At 43.3% G+C, this 22,351-nt stretch overlaps 2 protein-coding genes across 5 annotated transcripts in view; one reads left to right on the forward strand and one right to left on the reverse strand.

Annotated features, from left to right (window-relative positions):
* Nucleotides 1–1,712, forward strand: part of Pkd1l3 (polycystin 1 like 3, transient receptor potential channel interacting) — a 71,969-nt gene extending 70,257 nt beyond the window's left edge. Inside the window, 1 exon segment of the mRNA XM_037206253.1 lies at nt 443–1,712. Within this exon segment, the coding sequence (XP_037062148.1) occupies nt 443–553 (111 nt within the window). The 3' untranslated portion in view covers nt 554–1,712.
* Nucleotides 1,036–21,698, reverse strand: Ist1 (IST1 factor associated with ESCRT-III). 4 transcript variants are annotated; one of them, XM_028891039.2, is made up of 10 exons: nt 21,592–21,698; nt 13,222–13,324; nt 11,910–12,090; nt 11,431–11,518; nt 8,870–8,953; nt 8,262–8,372; nt 6,514–6,726; nt 5,754–5,846; nt 4,250–4,298; nt 1,036–2,319 (listed from the first exon to the last, which is right to left on the reverse strand). In XM_028891039.2, exons 2-10 carry the CDS (start codon nt 13,307–13,309, stop codon nt 2,126–2,128), a joined length of 1,101 nt encoding a protein of 366 aa, XP_028746872.1. In that variant the 5' UTR covers nt 13,310–13,324; nt 21,592–21,698; the 3' UTR covers nt 1,036–2,125. The 4 variants fall into 4 exon arrangements, with proteins under 4 accessions (XP_028746872.1, XP_028746873.1, XP_037062150.1 ...); XM_028891040.2 differs by having other exon boundaries at nt 1,037–2,319; nt 4,250–4,256; XM_037206255.1 differs by lacking the exon at nt 8,262–8,372 and having other exon boundaries at nt 1,038–2,319.
* Between the last annotated feature and the right edge of the window lie 653 nt (nt 21,699–22,351).

Here is a 22,351-nt window from a genome sequence, read left to right on the forward strand (position 1 = left end):
CCCACCATAAAATAATTTTCGTTGCTACTTCATAACTGTCATTTTGCTACTGTTGTGAATTGTGATGTAAATATCTGTGTTTTCTAATGGTCTTAGGCAACCCCTGTGGAAGGTTCATTTGAACCCAAAGGGGTCACACCCCACAGGTTGAGAACCACTGCTTTAATACAGGTATGGTGGCACACACTTGTAATGCCAACATTTGGAAGTGGAGATAGAACTCAGAGTTCAAGGCCAATCTGGGTTACAAAAGTTAAGACGCCATGACATAATGCACATTTCCTTTAGTGGCCTCACTTTCCTAGGAAATCAAATTGTCAAGACATAAACAAATGGTCTCCAACCGGTTTACTATATTTATGGGGTTTTTGGAGGGGTATCTTTGGTACTTTCACCTACAATCTCAGGTCACTCACTTTTCTCTCTGTCTTCAAATACTCAGAAAGAAGCTACACTGACAGATATGTTACTACAAAAGCTCTCAAGTTTGTTAGGAATCCGCCAGCACCAGAATCCTGCCTCTGAGAAGCCTGCTGACAACACTGGGTATTGACATCTGTGTCTTAAGATGAACTATCTTAATCTCATTATTGCCTAGCCTAGCTTACATTTTACTGTATTATTGATAATACTTTACATTTCATGACAGAAGTGTAACACTTTGTGTTAGTGGAGAATCAAAATCCCATCGTCTCCATAACCTTGCTGATGGACTTCAGCAGTGTAATAAGGAGAATGATACGCTAAGTACATAGCACAATCCAGCTATACTGCCAACTAGCAGGTAACAGAATGCTCACTACTCATGCCAAGAGTGAGCTCAACTGCAGCATACTAAAAATAGAGTAGCAGGCAAGCAAATTCATAGATGCTATCTGAGCTCAAGTCCAGGGATGGAAATGAGCCCCAACAGCTCCTGATGCCTGCAGTCCTAAGGGAGAGGAAAGTGAAGGCTGGATCTGGCTTACACACTAATATGAGTCACCCGGGTAAAATATCCTCCACTAAAATCCATTCATTTGACCGACACTAGAGGAAGCAGGACATGGGATCTTTATTAGCAGCTACTGAGCTATGAGACAAAACGATCAAAAACAGTGAAGTTGCTTGAAACAGGTATGTACAGAAATATACATAAGCAAAAAATCTCATCTTCCAGTCCCAAAGCTAACCTCTTGGGGAAGGGTGGCTTTGGCTAGGGGCAAAGAAGCACATATATTACCATAATAAAGAGTCATATCCACCCAGGAAAGCAGTGAGCTACAGCCACATGACACTAAAACTTAAGATATCAGTTTGTAAAGATTCCCTTAATCATAAAAGTTTTCAAATGAAAACGTATCCCTCCTTTCCTGTAGGCTTCCAGCTCTCTACCCAAGAGACTTGAGTACTTCTATTAAGGCAACTGGAAGCCCACCCGAGGCTTGGATAGAGACCTATGCTTTCCACCTAACATGCTATGAGAAAAACAAATTCCTATAGTGCTGCTCTTTCCTAAAAGGGAAACACAGCACTCAAAATAAAGCAAAAGGCCACAGAGGGCTCCCTGAGAATCCAGTAGAACTAAGAGAGAACTTTTCCAAACAAACTTTGCAACTGGATCCAGGTGGAACAGTGCCCTGCAGCAAGGAGTAGTGTATAGGTCAATGAGAGGCCCTGCCTCCAGGAACCGTGACAGTGGCTTCCTGAGCCATCTAACTCATTTGAGAAAACACATGGCGGCCATGATTCTCTACAATCACCCCCATGCACAGGGATGCATTTACAAGTCAAGGTTGAAACACGTCATAGGGTACTCTCTTCCATGGTCCAGCCATCTTTGGCAACTCTACCCACAATACTTCTCACTCCTTTGGAAATGGAATGGCCAGGAGAGAACCAAGGATCCATGTGACAGAAAGACAGACAGGCAAACACAGCCACCAGAAGCCAACTGCTCCAGCCACAGTCTCTAGCTGTTAGTCTCTTAGTGTCACCAGAGAACTGGAAAGCAACACGATTGGTAGAGCAGCAAGAGAGCCCCAAGGAAGAGTGCTCAGTGATGGTTAACAGATGAAACGGAATTGCATGGAGATTCACTGTTACAAGAAGAACTGTTCAGTCTCAACCTCCTGGTTTAAGAGACCTATGTTTTCTTTTTCAGTTCCTCAAATCTCCGAGAAAGATCATCGAAGTCTATGTCTTCTGATGCTGAGGTACTGGCTCCAGCAGAAGCAGTTGGGAGTGTGTCTGGCACAGACGGCAGCTCTGGCAGTACAAAGTTGTTGTAATTATCCATGGGTCTGGAAGGGGGCTTTGCAGGAGCTTCTGGCTTGGGTCCTAATTAAATCAGGGCCAAGAGCACAATGTTACAAATAGCAGACAAATGACTCAGCCATCCTTTGACAAAACTACCACCCAAACCCCTACAATCCCTTTGGAGGAGGACAGAAAAAGATCAAACTGGAGAGGCTGGGGATGCAGCTCAGTTAGCAGAGTATTTGCCTAGCATACACAAAGCTCTTGGTTTTACCCCAGCACTGCACACACTGGGTATGGTGGTTTATGCCCATCATGGCCAGCACTGGGGAGGTAGAAGCAAGAGGATAAGGAAGGCCAAGGTCATGTTAATACCGGTACTATCTGATGTAATGGTCTAGTCTGTATTAAGTCTTCCAGTTTGCTTTTTTTCTTCTCCTCCTCTTTCCACGCTGGAGGTCAAATCCAGGGACTTGAACATGCTAAGCAAATGCCCCACCACTGAACTCACGGCCCCAGCTTCCCAGTGCTGGTATGAGAGACGCACCACCACACCCAACTTCTCCCATTTTAAATGTGCTTTCTGTGGTGCTAGCAGCACTTCAGTTTTTAACTTATTAAACAACTGCATAAACATGCTTACTTTATGAAAACTCACCCTTATTGTTTGTGCTGCTTTGCCCTGTGTGCTGGCTAGTTTATATCAACTAGACACAGTTAGAATCATTTGGGAAGAGGGAACCTCAACTGAGAAAATACCCCCACCAGACTAATGAGAGGCCCAGCCCAGTGGGGCAATGCCTCCCCTAGGTGGGTGGTCCTGAGTGGTATAAGAAAACAGGCTGAGCAAGCCATGAAGAGAGCAGGTAAAGAGCATTCCTCCACGGCTTCGGTTCCTGCCTCCAGATTCCTGCCCTAAATTTGACAATTTGGACTATGATATGGAAGTGTAAGCAAAATAAACCCTTCCTCCTAGAGTTGCTTTTGATCATGGTGGTTTTTTTTTTTTTTTTTTTTTGATTTTTCAAGACAGGGTTTCTCTGTGTAGCTTTGCGCCTTTCCTGGAACTCACTTGGTAGCTCAGGCTGGCCTTGAACTCACAGAGATCCGCCTGGCTCTACCTCCCGAGTGCTGGGATAAAGGCGTGCGCCACCACCGCCCAGCTTGATCATGGTGTTTTATTGCAGCAATAGAAACCTAACTAAGACACCAATATGTCACTTCAAAAAACAGCTGGGTAGAGGGCTAGAGTGCTGGCCCAGTGATTAAAAGCTCTTCTAGAGGACCCAGAACCCACATGGCCACTCACAACAGTCTTAAATCCAGTTCCAAAGGATCCAATACTCTCTTCTGGTCTCCAGGGGTGCTGCATACATACACCATATACACAAAATAATAAAGTGGTTTTTTTTTTTTTTTAATTAGGGAGGGCTAGAGAGATGGCTCAGCCATTAAAAGCACATGTTACTCTTACAGAAGTCCCAAGTTCAGCTTCTACCTTATATCAAAACCACCTTTCAAGCCAGGCTTGGGGCAAGGGGGCATGCCTTTGATCCCAGCACTTGGGAGGCAGAAGCAAGTAGATCTCTGAGTTTGAGGCCAGCCTTGTGGTCTACAAAGTGAGTTCCAGTACAGCCAGAGCTACACTGAGGAACTCTGTCTTGAAAAACCAAAAAAAAAGAAAAGAAAAGCAACCACCTAACACTGCAGCCCCAGGAGAGTCCTCCAGCCTCCAGAGACCTACACTCACAAGTATAAACCCACATACATATATATAATGAAAAGTAATTAAAATGTACTTAAAAAAACTTAGGTGACTAAAATTAAACACAGAACTGGAAGATTGGGGCTAGCAAAAATATTTTATGTTTTAGAGCAAGAAGTCCTGAGTTCTGTGTTAGACACATTCTATTTGAAAAAGGACATGGTCCTTGTGTGAATGTCATGGCCATGGAGAGAGGAATAGTGAGAGAAGAGGATTCAGCAGCATGACGCTTTCTGAAACACTCACCAACAATCTGTGCAGAAGAAACATTTTTATCACCATTAATGTCATCAACCTGTAAAACACAGATTGTTACCAAAGGAAAAGACAATGAAAGGCATCTCTAGACAAAGTACTAATACTTTGGTACCAGCTCCTAGTTTTCCAAAAGCTAAGCTGTTCGCCAAAAGCAACAGAATTTGCTCCTAGGAAAATGCCTCCTAGTCTCTCCATGCTTCTCTAAACCACATGGACACCATGCCAACCTCTGAACTGCTAAGCAAAAAGAAAGAGAAGTCTTACCACACTGTGACACTTTTCAGCTTCCAGGCAAAGCAAACTAGTAAATCTACAAGAACCAAGGCCTCAAGGACTGATGAAGATCCACCTCATTCCACACACAGTTGACCATGTTTTAATACATGGAATACTAAAACGTGAGAAAGACTCAGTTCCAGGAGAAAACACATCAACTAGAGATGAAAACCAATGGGAAGAATGATAAGCAAACTAAGGATAAGGGAGAGCTTCCTAGGTGAGCAATTTACATAGCAAATCCCATACCAACTTGTTTTCTAAGTAAACCATAGGCTGGAAACAGCTCTCAAAGCCATGTATATGAGTCATGCATATATATATATATATATATATATATATATATATGCAAGACTGGCAGAAAACAAGTAATTGTGAAGCAGAGCTGCTGTTACAAACAGTTCAAGACATCTTTACTACATGAGCTATTTATGCAATTACCCCAAACCCCTAAGCACTAGGGACTGCACCTAAGGCCTGCTACATGATAGACACACATCTGACCACTCAACTACTTCCCGAAGGTTTTTACCCTTTATTTTGAATCAAGGTCTTATATTTGTGATCTATCTACTTCAGCTTCCAAGCTGCTAAGATAACTGACCTGTGCCACAAGTTTACTCTATGTAAGTTTTAACTGTAAGAATAAAATGTAAACCAACACTACAGGCCAAAATTGACTAACTAGACACTTTTGTTTCAGTCAAATACCATTACTATTCTTCCCCATGAATATTGAAAATTTAAAATAAAAAAATTGATGCTTTAATATATCTTAATATCAAATTATACAGTAGCTCAATGTGATTCTCAGACTAGTTAGTAAAACAAATATATCTAGATTAAGTGCTCTAGTAGAGCACTACTTTCTTTTTTACTTTTTTTTAGATAAGCTCATGTAGTCCAGGCTGACCTTGAACTCCTGATCCTCCAAAGTGCTGAGACTATAGGCATGTGCCACCATGCCCATATGAGACTGTAACTTCCTAAGAGCAGCTCCTTCCTGATTCCTGGCCTCAGTGCTGATATAGCATGCCCACCACAAATGCCACCAACAGCACTCCCCATCTCCAGGGCAGTATGAAAGCAACGAAGAATCCCAAAGCAAGAGCAAGACCCATACTAAGTTGATCAAAAGTTTGCCTTCCCTGTTATTATTTTGCTCTCTTCATGGGATTCACTCTCCTGTCGTTTATCAAAGAGCTCAGGCACTTACAGATTCATACGATGGGGGAGTTGCTGGTATCTGAGGTGGGTGAATGTTAGGAAAGGCCTGGTAAGTCCCCACTGGCAATCCACTGAAATCCGACTGCAAGAGAAAAGCAGTATCAGAAACACTGCTCCCAATCTGTAACTTCTGTATGGGATGGGAAGAAATATGTGTGAACACACACATTGTATGTATGTATGTATGTATGCATGCATGTATGTGTGTATATATTTAAGCTCCTCAAAGCAAAGAAAGGCTCAAAAGGACCACATGTGGTCAGAAAGACTGACCGTTTAAAGACCTACAAGGGTTATTCCTCAAATTACCACATCAAGTGCTTCAGTGTCTGTCTCCAAGGGAAAAAAATTGAATCATCTTCTTGTTAGAAATAACCTATTGTAAAACCAACATCCTATCAACAAAGGTTTTTCAGCCTGGTAATAAAGGAAAGTTTACTTTCAGAAACAAAACAAAAAACAAAAAACTACTAGGATTACTGCAACAGTTACCCAGGTATTTAGTAACCTTTTCCTACAACTATCTTTAGATTTTTCTACTTCAGTACTTACAGCAGAAACCAAGGACTTTCCTCAATCTGATATTGTTCCTCAATACACATGCTTGGTTACTCAGCTAATACAAATATTCTTATTGTTCTGTATCACTGGCAACTTAAAATTCCTCAGTGTGTTTACAGAGCCTCTGTCCTCTTCTGCAACATTTTCTAAAGCTCACATCCACACTTTCTTTATATACACATACTTACTGGTCCCTTTGGCAGTGGATATGAGAAGGGAGCATTTGGAGAGGGCATGGGCATAGGCATGGGCATGGGCATGGGCATTGGCACTGTTCCATCAGGTCCACCAACAGGAGCTGTGAACCCGCCCCCTCCTCCTCTTCCAGGACCACCTTTCTTCACATCATCTGTAAATCCAACATCAATAAGGTCTGTCTCCACCCCAGCAGGAGCTTCTGCCTAAGAAAAAGACACAAGTACTTAATCCATGCCCACAGCCATGTTCCCTAGGAAGGTCTAAGGATATACATATAAGCATAAGTTGTTTACTCTGGAGTGCTCCCAACATCAGCACCTGCAGGGAGAGTGCAGGAGGTGGGGAGAACACTACACTGCAATGCTCCACCACAGCCTCAGATGATACCCTAGGAAACAAGGGAATCCACAAAGGTCTCCAAGAGAAGGAAGAGGGCAGAATACAGAGTTTAAAATTCCCTGGTCAGATTGGGGGAGGGGGATGCCCCAAGAAAGAACACACAGGGCCAGTCTGAAGGAACACTCAGGTATGTGAGCTTCCACCCATTAATACGCCTGAGAGTTGGTGAGGGGGAGACAGACAGATGGGATATACGCTGCTGCCTGTCCTGGGGGTGTTTGTGTGCTGGAGGTTTGGTTAGCATAAGAGCTTCTACCACACCACACTAAACTTAACTGTTGAATAGTTCAGGACAGAGAATTTGTTTTACATGTATCTCCATAGCTTTTTGACCACTACCTGCACATAGCATATATACTATGTAGTATAGTTGGTATTTTTTTACTCTTTGCTCTTTGTGGACCTACCACCCAGCTCCCAAATAAATACTCGGAGACTAAATCTTTTTTTTTTTTTTTTTTTTTTTTGAGACTTATTCTTATGAATGCCCAGCCTTAGCTTGGATTGTTTCTAGCCAGCTTTTCTTTGCTTTTTTTTTTTTTTCCTTCCCAGTTTTTTCAAGTCAGTGCTTCTCTGTGTAGTTTTTTGGTGCCTGTCCTGGATCTAGCTCTGTAGACCAGGCTGGTCTCGAACTCACAGTGATCCGCCTGGCTCTGCCTCCCAAGTGCTGGGATTAAAGGTGTGCACCACCACCACTGCCTGGCTCTAGCCAGCTTTTCTTAAATTTTTCCACCTATCTTTGCCTCTGGGCTTTTAGCTTTCTATATACTATAGGCCTTTCTTCTTACTCTGTTGCTGGCTGTGGAGCTGGGTGGCTGGCCCCTGGCATCCTCTCCTTTTCTCCCTCCTCCCTCTCTTCTGGTTCTTCTCTTTATTCTCTCTGCCTGGCAGCCTCACCTATCTCTCTCCTGTCTAGCTATTGGTTGTTCAGCTCTTTATTAGACCAATCAGGTGTTTTAGGCAGGAAAAGTAACACAGCTTCACAGAGTTAAACAAATGCAACATAAACAAGTCTAACACATCTTAAAATAATATTCCACAACAATGTATGTCTTGGGGTATTGCTATGTACAAGGGGATTATTGATTTCTTCCAGCTCGCTGAAAGGCAAAAATAACATGCTTTTATGTTTCTGTCAAGCTTGTGCATTTTCAAGATGCCTTCATTCATTCAATCTCATGCTTTAAGTGCCTATGAGATTTGAAGGTATATTTATTGTTAAGTAAGAAGGTGCTAGCTGAACAAAGGCTTACACATTCCAATTCAGCTAGTATAAATAATATATGCTCCCCAGAAGTCCTAGAGATTCATTTTCCTTTGTGCTCTGGCATAAACTTACCATGACCACAGAGTCAGGTTCATAGGGCACATTGTAATTCTTGGCAATTTCAATCAGGTATCTCTCCACTAGGATTTTGGGTGGGGCTTCTACACTCAGTTTGTGCATCAGCTGTAATAACAGATCAACATTAAGAAGCATCTACACAACCAGTCTAATCCTAACCTGTTTCTTTTTCAAAATTAGTTCCTCTCATTTCACTGGTAAAACTGGGGAAGATAAGAATAAACATCAACTACCTTTTTTTTCAGTCAGGGGCACATTACAGGACCCATGCTCTTCTCACACACTCTGGCTATGTATGAGATGGGTACCAAGAAAAGATTCAACACTAATGCCTTCCCCGTTTCAGTCATCCAACCCTTCTTTCCACTTTCCTTTCTGCCTTCCTAACTCACAGAAGATGAAAAAGAGAAAAGCAAGCACACAACCAGGTGTTGGCAGGGAGAGGACCAGACTGCACTGCCAGCCACAGTTGCCCCTGACCTTCACTCTACTGTAAAAGACATCCCTCGACTACCTCAACCACGCACCTGCACAACTCAAGCCCCCGCTGGTAATAAAACTACCTGTCCCACTGGGTCCTATTTACGAGGTACATTCATTACCCTATCATTCACAGTCCCGATCTGATTGGTCCTGCACAATTTGCCATACTCCTTGCTATATTTAGCACAGAGCTGATCAGCAACCTACAAAAAAAAGAAAAGAAGAAAAATTATAAGAGAAACCACTCCCATAAACAATTTCACACTTCCTATCACCATAAAACATATCTCCATGACTGGGTTTGAAATAACAATGCCTATAAAACCTTGGTAAGTATACATTATTTATTCATCTACCCAGAAAGCAACAACCTAACTCCAAACACTATTGTTAAGAATGATAAATACTGTAAATACAACAATGAGTTGAGCAAGGTGGCATACACCTGTGATCCCATTCAACTAAGGAGAGAGAAGCAAGAGGATCAGTTCAAGGCTAGCCTGGGCTACATGAGACCTTTTCTCAAAACTCCTCTCCCACTCTCCAAAAATAGTAATATGATGATGAATGAAAATAGACACTATTCCTACTTTTAGAGAGTCTTATAATCTCTGTGTAAAATAATATTAATAATAAAAAAAATCCAATAAGGTCCACCTGCAGTTAGGACAAACACTACTAAAGGAAGGTAGGTACACATGCAAGTCAGACCTGAGCAGAAAAGTGAGATGAGGGTGCCTCTGGAGAAAACAAATGTTTGTCAACATTTGGAAGATAATGAGAAGTTAACTAAGCAAAGAGCTGGGTACAGTACCATGTCTCTGTAACCCCTAATGGGAGGCAGAAGGAGGAGCCCTAGGAGTTTGAGACCAGTCAGGACTACATAGTAAGAAACAAAATAAGTTAACAAGAATAGAAAGAGAATTATTCTAGGAAAATGTGTAACGGTCTCATGGGGCTAAACACGGTCAATACACAACCCTGAAACAAAGTTAGCGAGCCTGTAGTGTGGAACCCAAGAGTACAGCAACAACTGAAGACGGCCACAGGGAGTTAGACAATACAAACCGTGGCGCTGTGTCTCTATCCTAAGAACAACAGAAAGCTACTACAGGGGTTTAAAGCTGACTCGACACAGGATTTGTTACCTTAAAATGTTTCAATTGTGTGCTTTACAATTGTGTAAGAACTGTTCTGAGTCAGGTGGTGGTGGCGCACGCCTTTAATCCCAGCACTTGGGAGGCAGAGGCAGGTGCATCTCTGTGAGTTCGGGGCCAGCCTGGTCTACAGAGTGAGTTCTAGAATAGCCAAGGCTACACAGAGAAACCAGTCTTAAAAAGCAAACAAAGACCTGTTCTGGCTTGTGTAGCACAGGCCTACCATCCCAGCACTTGGAAGATAAAGGCAGAAAGATCAGGAGTTCAAGGTCACTTTCAATTACAAAACAAATTCAAAACCACCCTGGATTACATGAGACCCTGTCTCAAAAAAATGAAAACTGGGGTAGATGGCTCAGCAATAAACAACATCTGCTGTGGCAACTCACAAGTGCCTATAACTAGGGAAACTGACATCCTCCTCTGGCCTCTGCAGGTACCAGGCATGGACATAATGCACATACACACATGCAGGCAGGAAAACACTCATACACATAAAATGAAAATCTAAAAACAAAACAAAAAATGTTCTAGAAATGGATGTAGCTCAGTGATAGAGCAGCTGCTAGTATGTGTGAGGCCCTAGTTTAACCCCTGGTACCACAAAAACAAGATGCTAGAGAACAAAATGCTCTCCCATGTATCTAAATAAGATTAAGTACTATAACAAGCAAATATATGTGCGTATAATATGTGTAAGGTTTTCTACCTGCCCCCCTTCTTTGTGAGACAGGGTCACGCGATATAGTCCAGGCTGGCCTTTACTCATGCCCTTTCACTTCAGCCTCCAAGTACTGGGGTTATATGTACAGACCACTACACCCAACTAAAAAATAATTTAAGAGAAGCCAGGCAGTGGTGAAACACACCTTTAATTTCAGCACTAGGGAGGCGGAGGCAGGCGAATCTCTGAGTTCAAGGCCAGCCTGGTCTACAGAGTGAGTTCCAGGACAGCAAGGGCTACACAGAGAAACCCTATCTCGAAAAATTTTAAAAAAAAAAATTAAGTTGGTACGTAAATCTGCCTTTTAGAAAGTTGTTCAAATTCTCAAAACAATGTTCTATGCCATAAAGGTCTGAAAAAGAATAACTACTTAACAAAGCCTATTTCAAAACTAGAAGAATAAGATACCCAGGTGAACAAGCAGACTTACTTACTTATTTATTTATTTTATTTATTTATTTATTTATTGCAAGGCAGGGTTTCTCTGTGTAGTTTTTGGTGCCTGTCCTGGATCTTGCTCTGTAGACCAGGCTGGCCTCAAACTCACAGAGATCCGTCTGGCTCTGCCTCCCAGTGCTGGGATTAAAGGCGTGCACCACCACCGCCCCACCAGACGTTTTTAATAATATCAAAAACTATAAATGCTGGGCATGGTGGTACACACCTTTAACCGCAGCATGCAGGCAAAGGTAGAGAAGGGTAGATTTCTGTGAGTTCCAGGGCAACTAGAGTGACACAGTGAGACCTCGTCTAAAACAAACCAAAGTCAACAGACATTACAGAAACCGCTTGTACTTACTATTTTCAACTCAGCCACTTCTGACTGAAGCCGAGGAGCAGCCCAGATCAGTGTAGACACAGATTCAGCCAGACCAGAATCTAGCTCTCTAATGAAGAAAAAAATATATGTAATTTAACATGCTTTAAAACCAACAAAATCACAGTTTATCACGTACCAGATGACCTCCAAAGTTATCTCACAAACTATACTGGCTCCTGGCAATTGGCATTCTAGCCTTTTCAGTTCCCAATTTTGCTTTTGGAGAAACAAAACCAAGTGGCATGCCCAAGTCCACAAAACCTCACACAAGCTGAACCAAGACTCAAACCTCAGAGACTGGATTCAGATTCTGTTTCCCTTTCACTAATAGGCAAAAAGATCCTTGGGAATGTGAAAGTACCTCCTAGTGTTAGCCGCTGCAGATACATGTAGACTGAGATAGTATTACTCCATTCTCAAATTCCAGATTCATTTAGCTATGAGGCAAGATATCTTACTTCATAGACTGGATAAGGCCAAACCGAGCCAGCAGCAGATCACAGTACAGCTCCAGGATCTCCATGGCCTCCACGAGGTAGTCCTCCCGGATAATGTGCTCCACACGGATGCGTGCTCGCTCATCCTTCCCAGCAGCCAGATAGTCAGCAATCTCCTTCCTTGCTTTCTGAGCCAGTTCCGCTGGAACACAAACCCCATTCCAGTCACACAGCAGTGACACACTGGAACCTGGCCAGTTGGCAGACCTCCACCCAACAGACAAGACTGAGAGATTCATGCTGTAATCTATAGTAACCTAGCTCATACTCCTGACACATCTACTCTCATCATGGCTGCTCTAGAATTCCCCACCCTACATAGATGGAACTATAATAGAGGCTGACATCTCCAACTCAGAAGCCATAGTTAAGAAGGATAGATACTTAACTATCCCACAATAGTTGCTAAGAATCCAAGAAGGATTGGTTCCTGGATACCCATGGATACCACAATCAGAAGGCTCAAGTGCCTGGGACATATAAAATGGTACAGAATGTGCAGATTCTTATGCTTAGCCTCCTATATACTTTAAACCACATCTAGATTACTTATACAGCATAATATAAATGCTAGGTAAATGGCTGTTACAATGTATTATTTCGGAATAATGACAAGAAGTTTGTACATACTCAATACATATGCATTTTTCTCTCTAAATATTTCTGATCAACATTTGTTTGAATGCACAGATGTGGAACCCATGGATGCAGAGATTACAAATACAGAGGGGTCAACATTACATCCCCTTCAATGAGGGTTTAAAAGGAAATGGCCTCCAAACAGAGTGATACCATTAGGAGGTGTGGCCTTGCTGAAGGAAGTGAGTCACTATGGAGGCAGGCTTTGAGGTCTCATATTCTCAAGCCACGCCTAGTGAGACAGACCACCTCCTATTACCTATCAAGAAGTAGGACTCTCAGCTCCCTCTCCAGCACCATGTCTGCTGGCACACTGCCATGTCTCTCCATGATGACAATGGACTGCACCTCTGACCATTAACTACCCAATTAAAAACTTTTCTTTATAAGAGTTGCTGTGGTCATGGTGTCTCTTCACTGCAATAGAAACCCTAACTCTGCAACAAAGTGTTTCAACTTAACTATATACAAGAGGCAGACATGTATCCTAAATGCAAAGCTATGAGAAAGACTCCATAGTACTAGCCTGAAAGATCCAGCTTGGGATGCTGGTAGCTGGCTTTAAAAAAATAATAATAATAAAAGTAGGGGTGGGGTGTGGGGGAGGGGAGACACAACAGGACACAATACTCACTTTTTTTTTTCTCCAACAGTTTAAGACGATTTATGACTAATCTTAAATTGACTCGTAAGCGCTCAGCTTTGAAGCCGGAGCCCAGCATGCTGTCCTGCTCCTCCTGGAAAAAGTAGCAGCACCATGAAGAGTCCACATTAGTTCAGGAAACAGCACTACTTAGAGGTGGACTAGTAATACAAACCAGAGTGGCTTCCTGCCTTCCTTTTTTCTTTTCTTTTTTCTTTCTTTTTTTTTGAGACAGGGTTTCTCTGTGTAGCTTTGCACCTTTCCTGGAACTCACTTGGTAGTCCAGGCTGGCCTCGAACTTACAGAGATCCACCTGGCTCTGTCTCCCGAGTGCTGTGATTAAAGGCGTGCGCCACCACCGCCAGGCCTCCTTTTTTCTTTTTAAGGCTGGGAATTGAAGCAGGGCCATGCGTACACTAAGCACATCTCTACCACTCAGCTATCCCCTGCCCCATTGTATTTTTCTAATACAATGACATGATCTAAACATCTTGTTTACATATCACTTTACCACTGTTCAAAGAACTGACTCAATAGGAATAAGTGGATATAAAATCTGAAAGAATCTGGTGACAGATAAAATTAGTGTGTGGGTATTGGCCATAGGAATAGGGTGATGAAAAGACAAGGAGGCCAGGCATGGTGACACACACCTTTAGTCCCAACACTCAGGAAGCCAAGGCAGGCAGATCTCTGTGAGTTTAAAGCCAGCTTGGTCTACATGAGTTCCATGACAGCCACTGCTACAGAGACAAACTGTCTCAAAACACAAAACCCCAAACAACAACGACATCAAAACAAAGGCAGGAAGTACTCCTATTTAAAAATAGATAGATAGATAGAGAGATAGATAGAGAGATAGAAAGAAAGAGTCTCAAAAATGGTGATCTTTTTAAAAAGATTGACAAAGTTAGAGCCAAATTCAATACATGTTAATTTCTCAAATATTGCTACTAAATTTGAGCCTTTGAGAAAAATTACTGTCCAGTATCACAAAAATATCATTAGCATCTACTCAGGCACAGAGAGTTCTTTCTACAAAGGAGGTGAGGAAACACGCAGGACCCTGCTCTACAGAATTCTACAAGAGAGCACTATTTACCAAGAATCGCACTGACAGCCATAACAGTCAGCATAACCACCAAGGGTGTCAGCTGTGCATTGAACACTGCATATTCTGTCTCAGGACAGTACAATTTCTACTTCTCAGTTTTATTTCTGGGCTCAAAACTTTAAAACAATGTAATATCCAAGTAGAAGCTAGATCTGACAAAGTAACCAAGGAAGAGACAAAGAAAATACACAAAATGTACAAACACTAGGACTAGTATTTGCCTGTGTAAAAAGCACTTTCAGAAGATAACAGGATATACTTCCTTTTGTGAAATTGCCTCAAGAAAGCTTCATACTACATTGGATAACTTGTATGTCACAAATAACTTTCATCCATTATGCTGAATTATGTTCAATCCGTCCAACAAGTTATTCATTTATTACGTGTCAGACTATAGCTACTGGAAAATAACAAGTATAAGTACAGTCTCTGCCTCTTACAAGAAAATTATATTCTATCGAAGAAAAAAAATAGTTAAAATCCAGCTATAATAGTGTTTGAAAAGGACTATAATTCTAGAGTCTCACTTGGGAGTGACTGGAGACATCCTGCATTGTCATAACCGGAGGGGAAGCTATTGTCAACCAGTGGGTAGAAGCCTAGGACGCCATTAGACATGTAAGAATGAACAAGACAATGTCCTTACAACATCTGCCCAAAACCTCAACAGAACTAAGATTGAGAAACCTATTGTAAATAAACGACCCCATATCTTAGGACAATCACAATGGAAGGTTCTCCAGATAGCAAAGCCTAAACTGTGTCCTAAAGAACAAACCAAACACTTGTAGAGGGGAGTGTAAGCCTGATGTGGTGGTACACGTTGACAAGTCAAGACCCTGTCTCAAACCAAAAACCTCCCAAGCCCAGGGAAGTGTATGTGTAAAATCCCAGGTTCCAGAGAACAAGGTTTCTGAGAGTTAGACTCCCAATACTCTAGTAGACTATGTGTTGACAGATTCAAACAGCATCCATATTCTCAGGCACTCATAAGCAGAGATGGATAGGAAGTAAGAAAAAAGAAAAGCATTAATAACTACTATCATTTACTTTCTAGTCACCTGCACCAAATCAGCCAGCAACTATGGGTAGAACTAAGAATAAAACTTAAACGGAAGCCACGAGTGGCATCTGTAGCTCTAAATTCTGAAGAAAGAGGTGGAAGGATTCCTTGAATCTTAAGAGTTCCAGCCTGGGCGGACTGACCAACTCTGCAACTACCCAGGCCCAGAACTAGGATTATGTGTTGGCCCACCCCAACATCCCCCCATCTGCTGGAGCACATGAAGGGACCAGTCCTGCAGACCCAAAGCTACAGGATTTCCACAACGCAAAGCAACAGTAAGATAACCAAGAGGCGTTCCAGTGAGGGCTCAGCATCAATAGTGTAGCAGAAACCAGGGGCCTCAGAACAGACCAATGACTCTCAATGAACTCTTACAAGTAAAGATATATGGACAAAGGGGTTTACTTTGTGACTCACGGTGTCACACTGCAGCTTCCATAACCAGACTGATTTTTTTCCTCCTTTTTTTTTTTTTCTTAAAATTTATTTTACTTTATTTGGGGGGGGGGTTGCAAGGGCAGTGGGTGGATATGAAGGGATGGAAAAATGAATGAGATGGATGATGTAAAAGACACAAAGAATATAAAAAGGAGAGAAAAAAAAAAAAAAAAAAAAGAGTTCCGGCCTGGGTAATATAAGGAGACTTCCAAACTAAAACCTAAATGCACCAGAAATGAAACCCCAGGAATACAATCTATATCATGTCCTACTGAGTCCTTTATTGCACTATCAACTGTAATAGAGCTCAGATCACATGTACAGCAAGGCCTAAATGAAAATGGGGGTATGGGCAGCAGGGACTGCAGAGACAGCTTAGCTGCCAAAGCACTTGCTGCTCAAGCCTAACAACGCAGGCGAGTTCAATCCCCAGTAACTATATAAAAAGCTGGCATGATGGCACCTATTTGTAATCCTAGTGCTAGGGATGCAGAGAGAGGCAGACCCTAGGACTCATCAGCCAGCTTACTAGGTGAGCTCCAGTCTCAGAGACGGGCAGTGGCGGTGCCCACCTTCAATCCCAGCACTTGGAAGGCAGAGGCAGGTGGGTCTCTGAGTTCCACGACAGCCAGGGCTACACAGAGAAACTCTATTGAGGGGGGAGAACAAAGTAGGGGGGGGAAGGCCATTAATTTGAAGGACAGCAGGGAAGGGTATACAGGAGGGCTTAGAAAGAGGAAAGGGGGAAATGTAATTAATTATAATCTCAAGAAAAATTTAATGAACAAAGCCTCAAATATTAGCAAGACAACAGAAGAGCCTAACACGTGTATCAAATTCCAGAGGGCTGCGAATATATCTCAATGCTAAAGCATTTGCAAGATGCTCTAGATTTCAGTTTTGCACTGTGCAAAAAAAAAAAAAAAAAAAAAAAGCTATTTGAAAAGATACTAGCTAGAAATTCCTCTAACTTAACACATATACACACAGAGACTCAACTCCAAACACAACACAACCCGAAGAGATTTATGCCCCATCTCATCATAATCAAACTGCTGAAATCAGAATCAGTGTCCCCTGCACCTCAAGACAGGGTTTCTCTATATAGCCCTGGCTGTCCTGGAACTCACTCTGTAGACCAGGCTGGCCTTGAACTCCGAGATCCACCTATCTCTGTCTCCCCAAACTCTGGGATTAAAGGGGTGTCACTACACATGGCCATAGATAATTTTTTTTAAAATACTGAATGAAACCAGATAAAAGCAATATATTACCTATTATCTATAGTGTATCTATTCAAATGACCAAAGATTTCAGCATGAACCTATTGCCCCAGTTACTTGGAATGAGATGAGAGGATCACCTGAGTTCAACACAGCAACACAACCAAGAACCCAAAACCAGAAAGGAGGGGACAGGCTATAAATCTCGCCTAAGATCATGGAAACCAAAAGAAGAGAAAGTCGTTTTCAAAATACTGAAAAAAGAAATCATCAATCCAGAAACCTTACATCCGGCAAAATATCCCTCAGAATTAAGGTGAAACGACATGATCACATGAGGGAAAATGAAAAAGAAGTTTTGTCCTCAGCAGAACTGCCAAGGAAAGGGCCAATGAGACAGCTCAGTGTGAGAGGGCTTGCTGGAAAGCCCAGGGATCTGGGTTCAAGCCCCAGAACTCACAAGAAGGTGGAAGAAGAAAACCAACTCCAGTTATCCTCTGACCTGAACACGCACAGCATCACACACATCACCCCCTCCAAAACACGTAAAGATACAGAAATGACAAATTTGTATGAATAAATTTAATAGATTGCTTCTCTCAACTCTGTTAAACTTGACAGTTCAGAACAACATCAGTTTGTTTTTTTTTTATGGGATTTTCAATCTACATAAATGTAATACTTAAGAAAAACATTACTTAGCGAGGCAGATCTCTGTGAGTTTGGGGCCAGCCTGGTCTATAGAGTGAGTTCCAGGACAGGTACCAAAACAACACAGAGAAACTCTGTCTCCAAAAAAGAAAAAAAAAGAAAACCATTACTTAAGGGGAGGAAGGTGTAACAACCAATATAATGGTAAGATTTCTACATCTACAAGTGGAAAAACATTAACTCTAAAAACAGTAAACACACACACACACACTTTAACATACTTTAAAATGTTTTATTTTTATTCATGTGTATGCATGTATCTGTGTATGTTGTGCATGCCACATGTGGGTGGGTCAGATGGCTCATCAGTTAAGAGCATTCACTGGCTACTCTTACAGACAATCCTGGGTTGATTCCCTGCACCTACATGGTAGCTCACAACTGTCTGTTAACTCCATTCCTAGGTGCCTTCTTTTTGGCCTAGGAGAGTACCACACATGCACGTGATACATAGACATATATGCAGGCAAAACATTCATACACATTAAAAAAGAAGAAAGGGCCGGGCGGTGGTGGCGCACACCTTTAATCCAGCACTTGGGAGGCAGAGGCAGGCGGATCTCTGTGAGTTCGAGGCCAGCCTGGTCTCCAAAGCGAGTTCCAGGAAAGGCGCAAAGCTACACAGAGAAACCCTGTCTCGAAAAACAAAAAAAAAAAAAACAAAAAAAAAAAAAAAAGAAGAAGAAGAAAGGAAAAGAAACAGTGGTACATATCTGGATTCCCAGCATTTGAGAGAGAGGCAGATTCCATGAAAGCTCTCTCCAAATGAGCTACACTAGTTACAATAGAAAATATAGTAATATGCCCCTAGCCTCTAAATTCCATTTGGGGGGAGGTGAGGTGAAACAGGCCCTCACTCTGCATCACAAGTTGCCCTCACACTCACTACAATCCTTCTGCCTCACCCTTCCAAGTGCTAGGCTTACAGGTGTGCATGATGCCCACCTTGAACTAGTTTTATAAAATTATGTGTATGCTAGCATGTGTTTGGAGGCCAGAGATCAACTTCAGGTGTCTCCTCCAACCTTATTTCCAAGACTGGGTCTCTCACTGGTTGGACAAACTAGCTGGCCAGTGGGCCCCAAAAATCCTCTAGTTCCTACCTCCCCAGCACCGAGATTAGACACACACTGCCACTGCCACCTACAAGCACTTTACCAACTGAGCCTTCCAGACCTCCAATTGTTTCTTTGGCGCCAGTGTCTCGCACGAACAACCAAAGAGCACGGCACGGCACGGCACAGCACGGCATCTTGCACAAACGCTACTATTTGTTAGGCTGATTACTTACTAGGAAACTTAGCTAAATATAATTTCCCTAGTTTAACAATTCACACCTTTTTTTTGCCATGTTGGGATGACGATACTCAGGGGTCATATATGCTAGGTTACATGTTCTGCATTGAGCTACATCCCAGCCGACCAAGAGACATTTCAATAAAAGCTGACACCAGTTTAGGAATTCACAATCTAATCCACACTAAACAATGAACAATCAAAATACGAAGCCTAATGAATGAATCATGAACTAGCAACTGCAATCCCAACTTTCAGTTTCCTATCCTGTTTACACAGAAAGACCCTACTGTGATTCTGTGCTGCTATTTATATTTTTATTAGTGTTACACATAGATCATCAGCCTCACTTAGCATTCTAAGCACCTGTCAATTCCTCATTTTACTCAAATCTTTAACACAAAATTCACCACCAAGCTCCTTGGAGCCTCTGTATCTGTATAAATCTTCATTCTTAGTAAAAGGTGTAAAGAGAGGAATTTAAGGTTATTTAAGGAAGGAAAATAGAGACTACTGTGTCGAGAACTGCTCTTCAAAACACTGAAACGACAGTTACCGTGAAACCTCCATTATAACACACAGAACATCCTATCAACCAGTGTAGAGTCCATAGCTGCAAAGAACCGAAAGAGGAAAATAAGATGCAACACGGTGGCAGGAACACGCTCAGAAGCTAGGATGCCTTTTTCAAAAGGACATAATTCAACTCCCTTCCAAGTACTATTTGTATAGTTTGCCAGCAAGTTTACTTTCATACTACATATTATAATCAAATATTTGCTGGCCAAACCAATCAACACTGAAATTTCAGAACCAAGTAGTGGTAGTGCACACTTTTAGTCCCAGCACTCAGGAGGCAGAGGCAAGAGGATCTCTGAACTCGAGGCCAACCTGGTCTACTGAGTGAGTTCCAGGACACCCAGGACTGCACAGAGAAACTCTGTCTCAAAAACAAACAGTAACAACAAAAAAAGACTGAAATTTCAATGAAGGAATCACACAACCAGCAACGATGTGTGAAATTCACAACAAAGACTAGGCTTCGGAGTTCAGGCACAATCAGATTCTGGAAGGAGTCACCAATACTGCAGTGAACAGGCATTATAAAGTATCTTTAACTTTTTATTAAAATATAACACATCGCAGAAAACTCTCAGGACGTACATCTTTGGTTGGCTTTTACTGGATTGCTTTGCTTTTTCTAAAATAAGAGTTCACTCTAACCTGGGCTGGCCTCAAACTCACGTAATCCTCCTGCCTCAGCCTCTAAACTCTGGGATAACTGGCCTGCCACAACCACCCAAAGTTCTTAAGACATTTTAAGTTGTAGGTGGGGACTATGCACCATTATCCTTTTACCATTTGCAATCCCATCACATTTCAAAACCCTTATTTGTATGAGTGTGTAACAATTTTCATACTAATTGCCTAAACTTTTGACATTTGTACCATAGCAAGAATGCTGGAATGCGCATTACTTTTCCTGTGTTTGAAATGACTTAGACTGACTACACTTTGTTTTGCAGTTTTACTTTAAACCACAACAAGCTACATATAATTGGGACTTGATAATGGTTAGAGCTTAAGTTAAGGGGACCAGAGACTACTTAAGGATTCTAGAAGTGCAGGTCGTGTAGAAACCAGAGGCACAAGTAGAAAAGAGAAGGGCTACAGAAAACCATCTGGGGGCGGGGATGGGGGGCAGTATTTCTATCAAGCGAGAATGTGAAGAAGCTGCATGACTTAAAAACAAGGACGCTGTGAAGTTCCCCCACGAACTTGAGGGGTATGGGGGCGTGGCCGTTATTAAATGTGTCACCTAAGGTTTTATTAAGCTGGAAAACGATATGCATAAGGAAAAGTATGAATGAAACAAGATGGCACAGTTGATTGTTTTTCAGGTTTCATGGAGTTCACTGCTTTGTTCTCGTAATAAAAAAAACTAAACACCACGAAAGCATAACAACAAAGAAAAAATTACAATCTCCTTTGGGAGCCGTTCAACATCAGACAAAGCAGAGACAGAAAGCAGCAAGAGCCACCCCCTGCCGTCAGCTTACAGTCCTAGTCCCGAGCGAGATGCGCATCCCAGGTCCAAGTTCAAGATACCGATTGCTACGCCTGACCCCAGCACCCGGAAGAGGAGCTCGGTGAACACCGGCTACTGAGGTCTGACTCACTCCGCAGCGACCGCGGCGGGAGACAAGGCCTGCCTGAGTGTCTCGACCCGACGACACGGCAGGGGGGGTGTCCCCTCGGACCCCAGGCCATGCCCGGGGGAAGAGGCGCCGGGACAGCGAAGCCAGCACCTGTCTCAGCGGTCCCACCTCCTCCCGCGGCCCGAGACCAACCTCAGGCCTGACCCCGACTGCCAGGGCTTTCCCTTTCTTCCCCGCTGACACGGCACGGACGGCTTGACCCCACGGTCCTAACGACTGCTGGGGTCTGGTAACGGCAGGGGGGTAGAACGGAGAGGCAGACAACGCTGCCATGGCTACGGAGGGCAAGCTCACCTGGAGGGAGTCAGACGCGAAAACGGAACAGACGGACTTCCGATTCGCCGCTCAGCACCGAAGATGGCGACTCGCCGGACCTCAGCACCGCGAACTGGAGCGGAGGAATCCACCGGGCGTGCTAGCCACGCCCTACCTCGCAGGGATTGGCTGCGCGCACAGCACTGGGCAGCGTCGCTCCGAGAGTCCCGCGGTTCCCACCCACTCGAGCCGGACGGGCTGGGGACTATTTCCCACGGCGGAGGCGCGGGACCTGACTCGTGGCGCGTCACGCGATGGGTTGAGCCACTCTGCTAGGGGCGCGCCTCGCAGTTTGTCCGGCGCACAGTGGAGTCTGTTCCTGGAGTCCCAGATTGTTCCAGCCCCTGGTAGAACCCGCTGCAGACTGCCTCGCAAACGTCCCCGGTTCCGTACCAGCCCCGCTAGCCGGCCGGTCGGTCGGCCCTGGGGCTCCGGCCTTTGAGGAGCGGCTAGGCGGGATTCAGCGCCATTGAGCCAACTGTCTTCCACAGCCTCTCTGCTTCTGTCTACCGACCGGCGCCGGTCCTCCCTTCCACTCCCACAGCGAGTCTGATTCCTGCCTTACCACGCTCTCTCCGGCCTTCACCTTCACTAATGCTCCCTCGACCCACCTCCCCGGCCACTTGCTCTTACCTCTATCCTTGTTCGGAGGAGACTTTTCTGGGATTTGAGTGAAAGAGCCTTCTTCCAGTACTCTTGCTCTTGGCCCTGCTATAGAGGCCACAGCTACAAAGACCAA

This window comes from Peromyscus leucopus, chromosome 5, assembly GCF_004664715.2.
Source record: "Peromyscus leucopus breed LL Stock chromosome 5, UCI_PerLeu_2.1, whole genome shotgun sequence".
Lineage (NCBI taxonomy): Eukaryota > Metazoa > Chordata > Mammalia > Rodentia > Cricetidae > Peromyscus > Peromyscus leucopus.

Coding starts and splice junctions, on each gene's coding strand:
- Ist1 (XM_028891039.2), bottom strand. CDS start 13,309: ATGCTGGGCTCCGGCTTCAAAGCTGAGCGCTTACGAGTCAATTTAAGA. Junction 8,373..8,869: donor TCGGGACTGTGAATGATAGG/GTAATGAATGTA, acceptor CTGTTATTACAG/CTGATGCACAAACTGAGTGT. Junction 5,847..6,513: donor ATCCACTGCCAAAGGGACCA/GTAAGTATGTGT, acceptor TTTCTCTTGCAG/TCGGATTTCAGTGGATTGCC.